Raw genomic sequence first — 13,121 nt, 5'->3', positions numbered from 1 at the left:
TGGCAAGGTGCGAGGCCCCATCAAGGCGCGAGCGCCCAGGCAAAACAGGATGCGCCAGCCAGGCGCAAGGAGCCAGGCAGGCGCCAGCCAGGGCGAGGCGCCAAGCAGGCTCGAGGCGCCAGCCAGGCGCAAGCCAGGCTCTAGGCTTCATCCAGATGAGATCCAGTTCAAAGGAAGTCCTAGTCTTCTTTGAAACAATGGTGATCTCTAAAGCACTTCTTAAGTGACTTGATGATACCTTCAAACAGCTGAGAATTTAAAAGCTCATGAAGTGCGAGCTTTTGCAGATTCTTGTTCTTTTCGTAACAATATGTCAGGAAGACATATTAGCTTTAACATATGAGAGATGCAACTATGTGTTGACTGCTCATTACACTAAGGACGTCAAGTTAACCTACGAGAGATCCTTCTCTCTTGGTTTATACGTGTCAGCGGATACGTTGCTGGGATTAGGAGCCGAAACTGATCCTTTAATAATGAGTTGAATTTATTTTAACTTAGTGAATTTTATTGAGGCTTGAAAGGAGTTTGGGGGATAACTCTTTTTCAATTCTAGCGCGAACCCTCATGTTAGGAACAGGTGATCGGGATCGGTGTTGCGCTCCTTATTATGCCAATAGGCATAGGCATATTGTCATATAAGCGGATTAGCACCCATTGACAAATGCCAATTAGGCTCGACCGAGTAAGTGGATAAGACCCCATCGGTAGACCCACAAGAACTCTTGGCCACAGATCACTATCTTGCTAAGGCTCTTGAGACGAAGCAGACTCCTATGCAATAGCTAGGAAGTCGACCCTTCGTCTAGAAACACAGAGGAACCAAGGTTTATAAATACCTACAACATATGTTGTTTACCTGTCTAGTCAGTAGTTAGCTGTCTCTTGCCCTCCACCAAAGGGTGTCAATCAGCTATGTATATATCTGACAGGTAAGTTGAATGTATGAAAATGATATTGTTATGATACAATAAAGTTTCATACATACTTACCTGGCAGATATATACGATTGAAGACCCACCCAGCCTCCCCGCAGGAGACAGGTGGAAGAGAGAATCTGATTAGAAAACGGGAATGGTTCCTAGTCCTGCCACCCAGTGGCAGGCCGGTAGATCACCTGACCTACCTGTAGCGTGTGCCGCGAAATTCGAATTTCTGTCGGGGACGACGGAGTCGATAGCTATGTATATATCTGCCAGGTAAGTATGTATGAAACTTTATTGTATCATAACAATATCATATTTCACTTTTTTCGCAGTGTCCGTGGGGGGAGACGTTCCTTTCGATGATGTTACGAAGGGCTCGCTCGTCCTCTTTGTATTTCTTGTGAAATACTCCCTTGTAAAAGAGAGTGACGTCTTCAAGGGCGGTGGGGTGAGGCTCCTGCTGGTACCACTTATCGATATGTCTGCGAATGGTTTTTCGACGTCCTGGTTGGAATACCCGTTGTTAATTAAAACTTGGGCAACATGTTCTAATTCAGTGTGTGTGTCCTTCCACGAAGAGCAGTGTGAGAGAGCTCTCTTGATGAAGGTGCTGATTGCGGTGCATTTGTATCTCTCTGGACACTCACTCTCGCCGTTCAGGCACATGCCCAGGTTCGTGGGTTTCGTATACACTTGTGTTACGAAGCGTTCTTGTTGCCAGACGAGGAGGTCAAGGAAGGGGAGGCGACATGGTTGAATATGGCTCCTTCTTAGGCGTGGCAGGAGATTCGCTTGGGGAAACACATGGAGGTCATACCGACGTATTTGCCGAGGCATCTTCGGACACGGCATGTGTAACGGTAGACCACACTCGTCTTCTTCAAGGGATCCTGCAGGGGCGTTGAAGGATTGTTACCCATCACCAGGCTGCTAGTCTTCTTTGTTTTATAATATATAATTATCTTAATATTTTTGTCTGGGTCGGCGGGGCTGATGTTTTCCTCAGTGATCTTTTTGAGGGCTTGTTTGTCTTCCTTGTACCTCAGGTGGAAGTGCCCCTTGTAGAAAAGCTTGATGAGCTCTGCAATGTCGGGGTGGGGTTCCTGGTGCTACCAGGCTTCCATATTTTTCCTTATTGACTCATCAACAGCACGATTGGTGTGTCTGTTGTCGACAAGGACCTGGGCGGCGCGCTCCAACTCACTGTGTGTGTCATTCCAGGAGGAGCAGTTTGAGAGGGCCTGACGTCTGCGCCTCCTAGAAGCCCTCCATATAGGTAAGGAGAAACCAAATTTAAACATCACTCGAGAAACGTTTCTCCTTCCCACCGCTGCCCGGAGAGCAGTAAACAACCCCACGACAATGCCAGATAATCAGGAGCCCCTACAGGATGATAGGATTCCTGCTACAGACGGAATTCCTGACGTTCATCCCCAGGCACACTACTGTGGCACTTGCATGAGAGAATCCCCGAGACCTTTGAGGCGAGATCCTCGACTTCGCCCAAGACCGCCCCGACCAATGAGAATGCAACTCTAGGTCCAAGCCGCTATAAATATCGCCCCGTAAACTTTCTTGCTACAGTATCTTCAACCGACTCGTCCTAAGATGACCTTCGAGAAGGTCGAAACGTCAGGTGATACCAGCTATACTAGCTATACCAGCCTTTAAAACCAAAGATGACACCGGCCTGAACTGAACTACGCCTAAGGAATAATACAGGCACTTATGACGACCCCTGCTTGACCTGGACCTGATATCCTGTTCTGATAAAAGATTACCTTCAGCATTTACAATTTTTTGAAAATTCCCAATATGAATATTGGCCAGTACTCCATTGCTGAGCCTGAGAAGCGAATTGTAAGGAAAATAGAAAAAAAAATATATAAAATCAACTCTCTTAATTCTGCCATCCTTTTTAACAGCATTTGCCTAAAAGAGGGTCTTTTACCCAAATAATAATAATAATAATAATAGTAAAAATAATAATAATAATAATAATAATAATAATAATAATAATAATAATAATAATAATAATAATAATAAAATTATAATAATAATAATGATATAACTGCAATGACAAAATTATGCACATAAAGAATTCATTTTCCCATCATTCTCTTCAACTTTACAGACACTCAAAGTCCAGAGCTGTCAAATATGTCAAGTAATGTGACAAGAGGGAGAGACTTACTGATTAGCGATCAATGATTTATCTCTCTCTCTCTCTCTCTCTCTCTCTCTCTCTCTCTCTCTCTCTCTCTCTCTCTCTCTCTCTCTCTTTACCAACCATTTATTTATTTTTGTAAGGGTTATGTATTAAGCTAACCTATAAATGAAATTACAGTAACTTTAATTTTATTTTAATGTCTGCTTATGTAAAGGCAATCTCTCTCTCTCTCTCTCTCTCTCTCTCTCTCTCTCTCTCTCTCTCTCTCTCTCTCTCTCTCTCAGTGTAGTGGTAGATAATTTTCAATTTGACTATTTTTACTTTTACCCTCTGGAACTGTAAATGTGCTGTTCTAAAATAGACACATGACTAAGTGTTATATTAGTCCACATAAAAAGCACTGTTAATGGAAAGGCATTTCAGAACAAAGAGAAAAAGACAGGAGAAAGAATTTCTTAAATGTGGTTGAGAAGACTTCTAAAAATAGATTGGTCGGTAGGAAGGGGGAAGTAGAGAGAAATACGTTGTACGTATGTAATCTTCACACTCCTATATTTTTACCAACCATTTACGTATTTCCTTTTTTAAAGGTAATGTATTAAGCTAACTTTTAAATGAAATTACAGTAACATTAATTTTATTTAAAAGTTAACTCAATATATAGGGAGCATGATTAGGGTCATATTTAGTGTTTACACTCTAGAAGTAAGCATTTATTACCATTTTCTAGAGACTGCCAAACTTGCGCAAAAAATCTCCTTGCTTGAAGGGGGGTCTGGAACCTAACCTCACGTAAGTTTGGGGTATTATCGTACTGTATTTCAGGAAAATGCAAATTTTAGAAAGAATAGAACTTCCACTAAGTCAAAAGTATAGGTTTTCCTGTTATCATTTACAGAAGTACAGCAACACTTCATCTTTTAGATCTCTGCTTATCAGACTTTTTTGCTGATCAGCTACATTATGGTTAGTTATTTGATAGGCTGCCATTCCAGTTTTAAGCCATTTTTAGATATGCAGTAATAGTTCTTGAATTGCATGGTCAGTATACAGAACAGAAAGAAATTGTAGAATTATAATTAGCGGTGGGATAACTTGAAAATGTTAATGTATTGCCTGTTACTTAAAGAATTCTAGACCCCTTGACATATCTATTGAGTGAATATTGTATTTGAATACCTATTGGAAACAAGCTTCAGAATAGTCAGTAGTAATGGGAAAGACTATGAAGTTTAGGGAAAATAGGGAAATTTTATTATTTTTTTTCTAAAATTAGGTGCTGCTTCTGTGCAGACAAATATGGTATATGTCCATACACAGTAAGTATTGTATGGAACAGATGGTAACACCTTTTGTACTCATATATCTTTGCTATTCAGTTATGTGATAAGTAGCATTTATGTCTAATCAGTAAGGGGACCAAATTTAAGTCTCTATAAAGTGCAAGTAATAATTAGTGTTATGTGGCTTCTTTTCAGGACCCAATAAAAAATTGGCTAAAGCTGCATCAGCGAGGAAGGCGTTAATGCATCCTGCTGTCAATGTCAATGCCAGTTTGTACAAGTCTCAGTAAGCTATTTCTCACCTTTTAATTTTTTTAATAATAAAGATAATGTCAGACTTTTCATATTTACGTTTTGGAGAATTTGAAGGTAGATTTTGTGAATTCTAATTGTAGCAATTATAGCATTGTGATTTCTCCACCTGAGAAATAGTCATGTAGGAATGATATTTATGACCTGGAATTCCTAAGGTATACTAGTAACTTTTGGTGGTGGGAGGCATGACGTTGGACATGGTAACACGTGCAAACTGTAACTGAAATGATAAGAAAGTAGTACAATTGGAAGATGAAAACTATAAGAGACCTAAATTTATGCCTAGTTATTGTGATTGTCAGGAATATTAGAAATATCCCATTTTGTGGTGTAGCTGGGGAAAGATTTAATCAACCGTGTTAAGCCTCATATTCCAAGAAATTATAGTGACTTAACTGTCAAATTTCATGAGGCTTTAATAGTAGCTCTCTTCAAAAATTTCCTTATGTCACTGATACAAGGAACTTTGGTGATATGGCCACCTCACAAAATAGTAGATAAAGCTTTACTTCAGATATTGTTTTGAAAAAAATTGATATATCTAGTATTGGCTGTTGTTTTGGTGTGAAACGAGATGTAATATAAATAAGGTACTGAAATACACTCCCTGAACACCTTAATTAGCCCTGGTCACTGACCAGCCCGAATTATATCCCCACATATTTACCCACTAAGTGTGTAATTTTAACTGTCAGCGTAAAGGTAAAATCTAGTCAAATGAGTTACCTGTGTTACTGTTGACAATGTTGCTGCAAATATCGACCACCAGAGGCCCGCCTCTTCGATTGTTCTTTGTTCAAGTGGGTAGCCGGACGTGTCCTGCTTGCAGTGAACTTTTGGTCATTTAGCCTGACACTCGCAGTGTTTACTGAGGCCTTGATAGGTTTTTGATATCCTTGCCTTTCGTTTACAACGTCTCTTGCGATTTTCCCCGATTTGGATCATATTTCGATTGTTTGTGGGACTTGTCTGTTATCGTCGGGAGGAGATAGTCGAGCCTCATCAAGAAAATCCTTACCTCAATCTCTGCTTCATTAGCCTCGCCTCCACAGCTGGTGGTGGAGATGTTGGCATACAGTGGTCCCCCCATATTCGCGGGGGATGTGTACCAGACCCCCCCGCAAATAGTTAAAATCCGCGAATGTTTGGAACCCCCTCTAAAAATGCTCATAAACCCCTATCCTAAACATGCAAATACCAAAGTATCCCTTAAAGACCATCCTTCATCAAATATACATAAAATATCCTATTATGGTTCATATTAATCTTCGAAATATTATTAATACTATTTTAAAGTAAATCTTACATTTTATGTTTATACATAAATACATACTATGTACGTACTGAATGACTTAGTTACGTATGTAAAAATAATTCAGTCCCCCCATAAGTATTCAGTCATGCACGTTTTCTTTCATACTGTTACTATTTGAGACATCCATTTTCTTTTTACAATGGAACAATGGAAATGTGGTCACAAATACCAAATGTCTATTTAAAGTATTATCCTACATCAAATATACCATTGAATTGGTATTATTAATATCATTTTAAAGTAATCTTAAACATTTTACCATTAGAAATATATAAACAGCCAATAGCAGAGAGAGAGAGAGAGAGAGAGAGATGAGGAGAGAGGCGAGAGAGAGCAGAGAGAGAGAGAGAGGGTTGTCCTTATTTAAAAGAGTGAAGTGGATAGATTATTGTACTTCTTTAAAATACTATCACATATGAATTTTGAATATAGTTATATTACTATTATTTTATATTATGCAAAATTATATAAACATACACATGTACCATAGAAATTCTCTCATCTCAGTAAAAGAGAGAGAGAGAGAGTACATTATCGTAAGATATGGCAGCACAGTTGTTGGACCCCAGCCAACTCGGCTTGCTACTGGAATTCTGAGAGAGATGCGGGGTAATGAGCATTTTCTTTCATTCTTCTTATGTAATTCTTTTATTTATAACTAAAATCTTGCTAATTCACTTTAGTATTTTCTTTAATGAATTTATATTCATACATCGCTTTAAGAGAGAGAGAGAGAGAGATTATCATAGTATTTGTAAAATACTTTCACATATGATTTTTGTAATTACAGTTATTATTATTATTATTTGAAAATATTAATAAACATATTACGCATATATGTACCATAAAAATCTCTCATCTCAGTAAAAGAGAGAGAGAGAGAGAGAGAGAGAGAGAGAGAGAGAGAGAGAGAGAGAGAGAGAGAGAGAGAGGGGGGGGGAGTGGAAATTTCATGCCCACGTGATGGCAGCCACAAATCAGCTCCTTCCCCCTCCGGTCACTTAACTTGATACGTATATCTGAGTTTTAGTACCTTGAGTTAGAGAAAGAATCTGACTGGGATTTCCTTCGTTCTTCCATAATTTTTTAAATTTATAAGCTAAAATCTTACTATTTCACTATGGTATTTTCTTTAATGAATTGATATTATTGCTGTATAAATTAATATTAATATTTGAAAATAATAAATCATTTATTTATCATACAAAAAAACATACATCTTTGTAGTAGAGAGAGAGAGAGAGAGAGAGAGAATTATTATTTTTATTATGTGATATCATTTAAACTTATTAAACTTACTAATACAGTATTAATCAAAATTAATATTTGAAAAGTAGTAAATCATTTTTGTATCATAAAAATGTATTTAGTCATGAAAATAAACATCAAAATACACTAATTAGTGATTATTTTCGTCGGAAAATTCCGCGAATGGGCGAGTCCGTCCGCGAATAATTTCTAGATAGATTCCAAAGAAAAATCCGCGAATGTGTGAGTCCGCGAATCCGGAGAACGCGAATACGGGGGGAACACTGTACTTCGTTCCTGTGCTACGTGCAACGGAGGATGAGTACCCTCAAATGACAGACATCCCTTTTGTTTTAGCTGTAGGGAAGTGCAGTGCATGCCATACAGAGGTGTATAGAATGTAAGGATTAGTTCCTCAGATCATTTAGGACTACCAAGAGCATATAGAAGATAGCGGCAAAATTGCGAGTTAAATGAAGAAGAGCTACAGAATTGGATGATAGAAAATGCCTAACTTGTTTGTTATTTCATGACAAGCTAATTGAAATAGAGATAGCCGTAGTAGCGTAGGTGATACTAATCGTTCTCTTTCAGCTCCCCTGCCTGTTCCAGAACCAGCCCTGACGGGTGCAGTGGGTCATGGAGATCCAAAAACCGAAAGGGTTGGAGCTACCGTCCCCCCTGGCGCGGAGCAGGCGTAATTAGCAGCAGATTCCCCCTCAAGGTATAAGTTCTAAGGTTAATGTAAAGTTAGGCCAAGGACAGACAAGTAGTGATAATAGGTTAAATAGTATTTAGGAAGAGAAGTGCAGGTTAGGTTCCCTCAGGTTCGGACTCCCTTGTAGTGTCTAGTGTGAAGGTTCGTCTTTAGAGCCATCTTTTGTTTTATTTCCTGGTTCAAGCTCTTTGCAACGAAAGGTTTCTAGTCCGTGGTTGGTTGTTTGGATGTAGTTTCTGGTTCTGAAGTTTTGGATAGCGCTCCTTCATCGTTGAAGGATCCTTTTTCTGTCTCTGGGTAAATTTGGTTCGTCTTGCAGTAGCGGTGATCAGGTTGTCGATTTGGCATTAATCATATCGGTACGGAAATTATTAATACTATCAGTTAAATCTCTAGGCGATGCATATTGACTTATGATAATTCAGTACAGAGAAATTGAATAACATTAACAACAGTAGTGAAGCCTAAAGTATACTCTATACTACATATCTGTATAGTAATTACAAATATTAGCCAGTCCTGGAGGTTCAAGGCATTCTGACTTATTATGATTCAGTACTACTGGAGTAATTGAACACGGAACGGAATCGAAACGTATGGTATTCGGTACAAGAATGTATTGAACGAGAATGAGAATCAAATTTGGTCGGACTGCAGCATTGTTGGACTATGTAGGCTTACCAGGTACGTAATCCAATATTGTATGTTCGTTCTGCTAACGGAATTCGGTAGTATGATGTTTTCGTCAGTTTAGCAGACGAATTTCAGTCAGTAATTACATGATGTTTCATGTCAATTACAGTTATGAATAATTACTTTTTGTCTCATCATCAAATTTCATGTAAAATTTGATATTAGATAGTTTTAAAGATTTACACTTAAAATTTCCTTGAAAATGTGATTTTATACATTCAACTTCCCTGGCAGATATATACTTAGCTATAGACTCCGTTGTCCCCGACAGAAATTTGAATTTCGCGGCACACGCTGCAGGTAGGTCAGGTGATCTACCGCCACTGCCGCTGGGTGGCAGGAATAGGAACCATCCCATTTTCTAAGACAGATTTTCTCTGTCGCGGGTAGCCATAACATCGTTGTTGTTACCTCCTGACTTGATTTTCGTATTTCATCGCCGTTGATCTTCTGGACTGTCTTTTTGGTGACGTATTTGGATCTGTAGTTTGGCATACGCTTTTGTGGAACGTTTTTTGGATTTTGGCTTTGGATTTTGCTCAAAAATGTCTGATTCTAGCTGTGAAGTTAGAAGATGTATGAATGAGGGTTGTTTGGTGAGGCTACCGAAAGTGTCGTTAGATCCTCACAAGGTATGCAAGAAGTGTAGGGGATATGAATGCACTAGAAATAACACGTGTGATGAATGTGTGAATATGGATGAGGAAGGATGGAAGACTCTAGATTCCTACTTAATGAAACTAGAGAGAGATAGGGTTAGAAAGGCTGTCTCTAGAAGCATGAGTAGATCTCGCTCTAATGAGCCAGTTAGTATAACTAACCCCCAATTAATTGCTTCCTCACATGCAGTATCAACCTCTCCCGTAGCAGATGTTGCAAGTTCTGCTGCGGAGATTGCAAATTTGAAGTCAGCATTAAAAAGGATGGAGCTTGAAATGCAAGCTCTTAAAGGTAAGAATGTGGAAAGGGACATAAGTGTCCCCAGTGTAGTGGAGGGTGCGTCTGATCGGCTCTGTCTCGCTCCCAGACCTAGACCTCTTCCAAGCTCCCAGGCCCAGAGGAGAAGGAATATTGACAGTCGTTCGGAGGTTATGGAGAATCCCCACCGGTCAGGCGTCCCCTCGGCAGAATCTGTAGCGTCCCAGACTGCCAAGGATCGCCATTGGAAAGGCATCCTTAAAAGAGAGTGCTTTTTCATCATCCGATTCGTCTCCTCGAAGAAGTGGATGACTTCCGACGAACTGTTGCGTCTGATCAAGAGGAGTTGGAAAGCTCCGACGTTGGACTCGAGCCTGGAACGTTTCCCGGACGATTCTCCCTATGAGAGGAAAAGAGCCAAGAGGACAATATCTCGATCTCCTACGCCTTCCAGAGCGCATTCTCCTTTTCATGGCAAAGAAAAGGAAGAAACTGCGACGGACATCCTACTTAAAATGCAGGAACAAATTTCCTCTTTAGTAGGAGTATTGAGAAAAGACCTTCCGAGGAGAAAGGACGATGTTCTTCCTGTTAAGAGATCGCCGATCGCGGGCGTTCCGGACTCCAGACTTATCTCCTCTACTCCTCGTACGAGTACAGAAAGGAATAAAGAAAGAAGGATGAAAAACTCATAGGCTTTGGACGCCACATACAGACAATGACGAAGAGTGTCCGAGTCGGACAGAACCACCCAGGCGCTCCGGTTGCCAGAAATTGGAAGACTCGGAACGGGAAAAAAAGTGTCCTACGCAGACGGCACCAAACTTAGAACACCATTTCGCCAGAACTCGGCAGCCCGGACAGGTGGATATGTCCTATGCGGACAACTGTCCAAGCGACTCGTGCCGATTGCGGACAAACTTGACAAGGCGGACAGCCTGGATTGGAACAAAATGTTGTGCGCAGGCAAAAAACTCCGTCCGGGCGCCAGGCGCCAGAAGCGGACAAGTCGGAACAGGCAGAAGTGTCGTACTGCATTGACACCAGCCAAGCGCCAAGTTCCATATGTGGACAGCTCGGACAGACGACATGGTCCGAGACGGACAGATACGTCCGAGCGCATTGAACAAACTAGACTCTCGGCAACGGTTAAGCACCAAGCGCCAAGATTTTCCTCAAAAGAATCATACGGAGAAATCTACCAGGAAGCGTCTCTTCATGATTTGGACCAGGAGCGGATTTCTCTGGACAGAGACGAAAGGTGCCGCACAGGCGGCCGTCGTCCTGTTCACGATATGTCCGTTTCTGGTGGAAATCTTCCGCAAGCACAGCTGTCTCCTGAGAAGAATGCGATACGTCGCACAGGCGGCCGTCATTCTTGTCAGGAGGACTTAGATGATGATCGGGTTTTTTCTCAGGATCGGCATTCGCCGGACAGGGACGCAAGGTGCCGCACAGGCGGCCGTCGCCCTTGTCAGGAGGGAGCTGATTCTGCGAAGAGCCCCCCCCCCCTTTCTTCAACCTTGCGAGAAAAAAAGAACGTTCTCCCTTGGCTAATATTGATTCTCCGGGGGAACTTGCATTGGAAGATGTCTCTGACACCGAAGACCAGAAAGGGGCTGGACTATCGGACTATAAAGCGTTAGCTGCGCTTTTGCTCCAAGAATTTGGAGATTCTTTGAGTCCTGCCGCTCCTCCGTCTCCTCGGTCGCTTTTTACGAGCGCGAAAACCTCAAAGTCGTCCTCCTTCCTGAAAATGCGGCCGACAATTTCCATGAAGAAGGCTTTGCAGTCTTTTGGAAATTGGCTTAACTCCAAGAAGGAGGTGGGAAAGACTGTCTTTACCTGCCCTCCCTCCAGACTTTCTGGGAGGAGGGGTATCTGGTATGAGAGAGGCGAAGCAATGGGACTCGCCCTCCCAGCTACTGCGGAGGCAGATTTTTCAACACTGGTGGACGCGTCGAGGAGACACTCTCTTTCTTCAGCCAAGACAACTTGGGGAATGTCTGAAATGGACCATCTCCTCAAGGGATTGTTCCATGTCTTGGAAGTTTTCAACTTTCTGGACTGGTCCCTTGGGGTGATGGCCAAGAGGACACAAGACAATGAGCAACTGAGCCCCGATGTCCTTAATAGTATTTTGACTTGTATGGACAAGGCAGTACAAGACGGATCGGGAGAAGTGGCCTCCCTTTTCGGGGCGGGAATACTTAAGAAGAGAACTGTATTCAGTTCTTTTCTTACGAAAGCTGTCTCTCCGGCACAGAGGTCGTCCCTTCTGTACGCTCCTCTGTCTAACCAGCTTTTCCCTTCTCAGTTAGTGAGAGATATTTCTCACTCACTTACCGAGAAGGCGACACAAGATCTTCTGGTTCAATCAACCAAAAGGCCGAGGACAGCTGTTCCTGCCACGAAGGGGGAGACACAGATCCCAAAGCCTCCCTTATGAGGGAGTTCATCTTCGAGATCCTCCTTTAAGAAGAGAGGAGCAGAAAGAAGAGGTAGGTCTTCTGCCTTTAGACCTACCAAGAAAAGCAAGTGAACCTCAAGTCCTCCAAACACCAGTAGGCGCCAGACTACTGAACTTTGCAGAAGAATGGGCGTCGAGAGGGGCGGACAACTGGTCCCTCTCAATTGTGAGAAGAGGATATCTCATCCCCTTCAGGGACAGACCTCCCTTGACGTCTACTCCGAAGGAACTGTCGGCGAAGTACGCGGACCCTGTCAAGAGGAAGACCCTTCTGCAACTAGTAGAACAAATGTTGGACAAGGAGGCCATAGAATTAGTACAGGATCCACACTCTCAGGGCTTTTACAATCGAATGTCCTCGTACCGAAAGCCTCAGGAGGGTGGAGACCTGTCCTGGATGTGAGCGCACTGAACCGATTCGTAGAGAAACAGAAGTTCTCTATGGAAACATCCAACTCGGTGCTGGCGGCTCTGCGTCCAGGAGATTGGATGACCTCCTTGGATCTACAAGACGCATATTTTCACGTCCCTCTGCCTCCGTTATCGAGGAAATATCTACGATTCATGATGCAGGGAAGGGTCTTTCAATTCAGGGCCATGTGCTTCGGCCTGTCTACGGCTCCTCAAGTGTTCACCAACCTGATGAGGAACGTAGCACGGTGGCTTCATCTGGAGGGGGTGAACATATCCCTCTATCTGGACGACTGGCTAATAAGGACCAAATCAAAACAACAATGTTTGGAGGGCTTAGAAACAACTTTGAATCTCGTTCGCTCACTCGGACTGCTCGTGAACCTCGAGAAGTCTCAGATGATCCCCAGCCAAGACATTGTCTATCTGGGGATTCAGATAGATTCTCGGGGTTTTCGAGCATTTCCATCGCAAGACAGAATTGCTCGAGGCTTGGAGAAAGTATCAACCTTCTTAAGGAAAGAACGAAGCTCAGCGAGGGAATGGTTAAGTCTTCTGGGCACCCTTTCGTCGCTAGAGCAGTTCGTTTCCCTAGGGAGGCTCAATCTGAGACCTCTGCAATTTTACCTGCAAAGAATGTGGGACAGAAAGAAA

The 13,121-nt window shown here is 42.1% G+C and overlaps 1 protein-coding gene across 4 annotated transcripts in view; it reads left to right on the top strand.

Moving 5' to 3' along the window:
• The window catches only part of LOC135219250 (uncharacterized), a 161,369-nt gene that overhangs the window by 55,340 nt on the left and 92,908 nt on the right, over positions 1 to 13,121 (top strand). For all 4 annotated transcript variants that reach the window (XR_010315406.1, XM_064256009.1, XM_064255900.1 and 1 more), the window contains exon 3: positions 4,575 to 4,665. Coding sequence is in view for 3 of the 4 variants with exons in the window: in XM_064256009.1 (XP_064112079.1) it covers positions 4,575 to 4,665 (91 nt within the window). In the remaining variant the exon portion in view is untranslated. The remainder of the gene's footprint in view (positions 1 to 4,574; positions 4,666 to 13,121) is intronic.

The sequence above is a fragment of the Macrobrachium nipponense genome, chromosome 11 (genome assembly GCF_015104395.2).
Source record: "Macrobrachium nipponense isolate FS-2020 chromosome 11, ASM1510439v2, whole genome shotgun sequence".
In the NCBI taxonomy this organism is placed as follows: domain Eukaryota; kingdom Metazoa; phylum Arthropoda; class Malacostraca; order Decapoda; family Palaemonidae; genus Macrobrachium; species Macrobrachium nipponense.
Note: the sequence above shows the minus strand (reverse complement) of the source record. Positions and strands in the feature narration are given on the sequence as shown.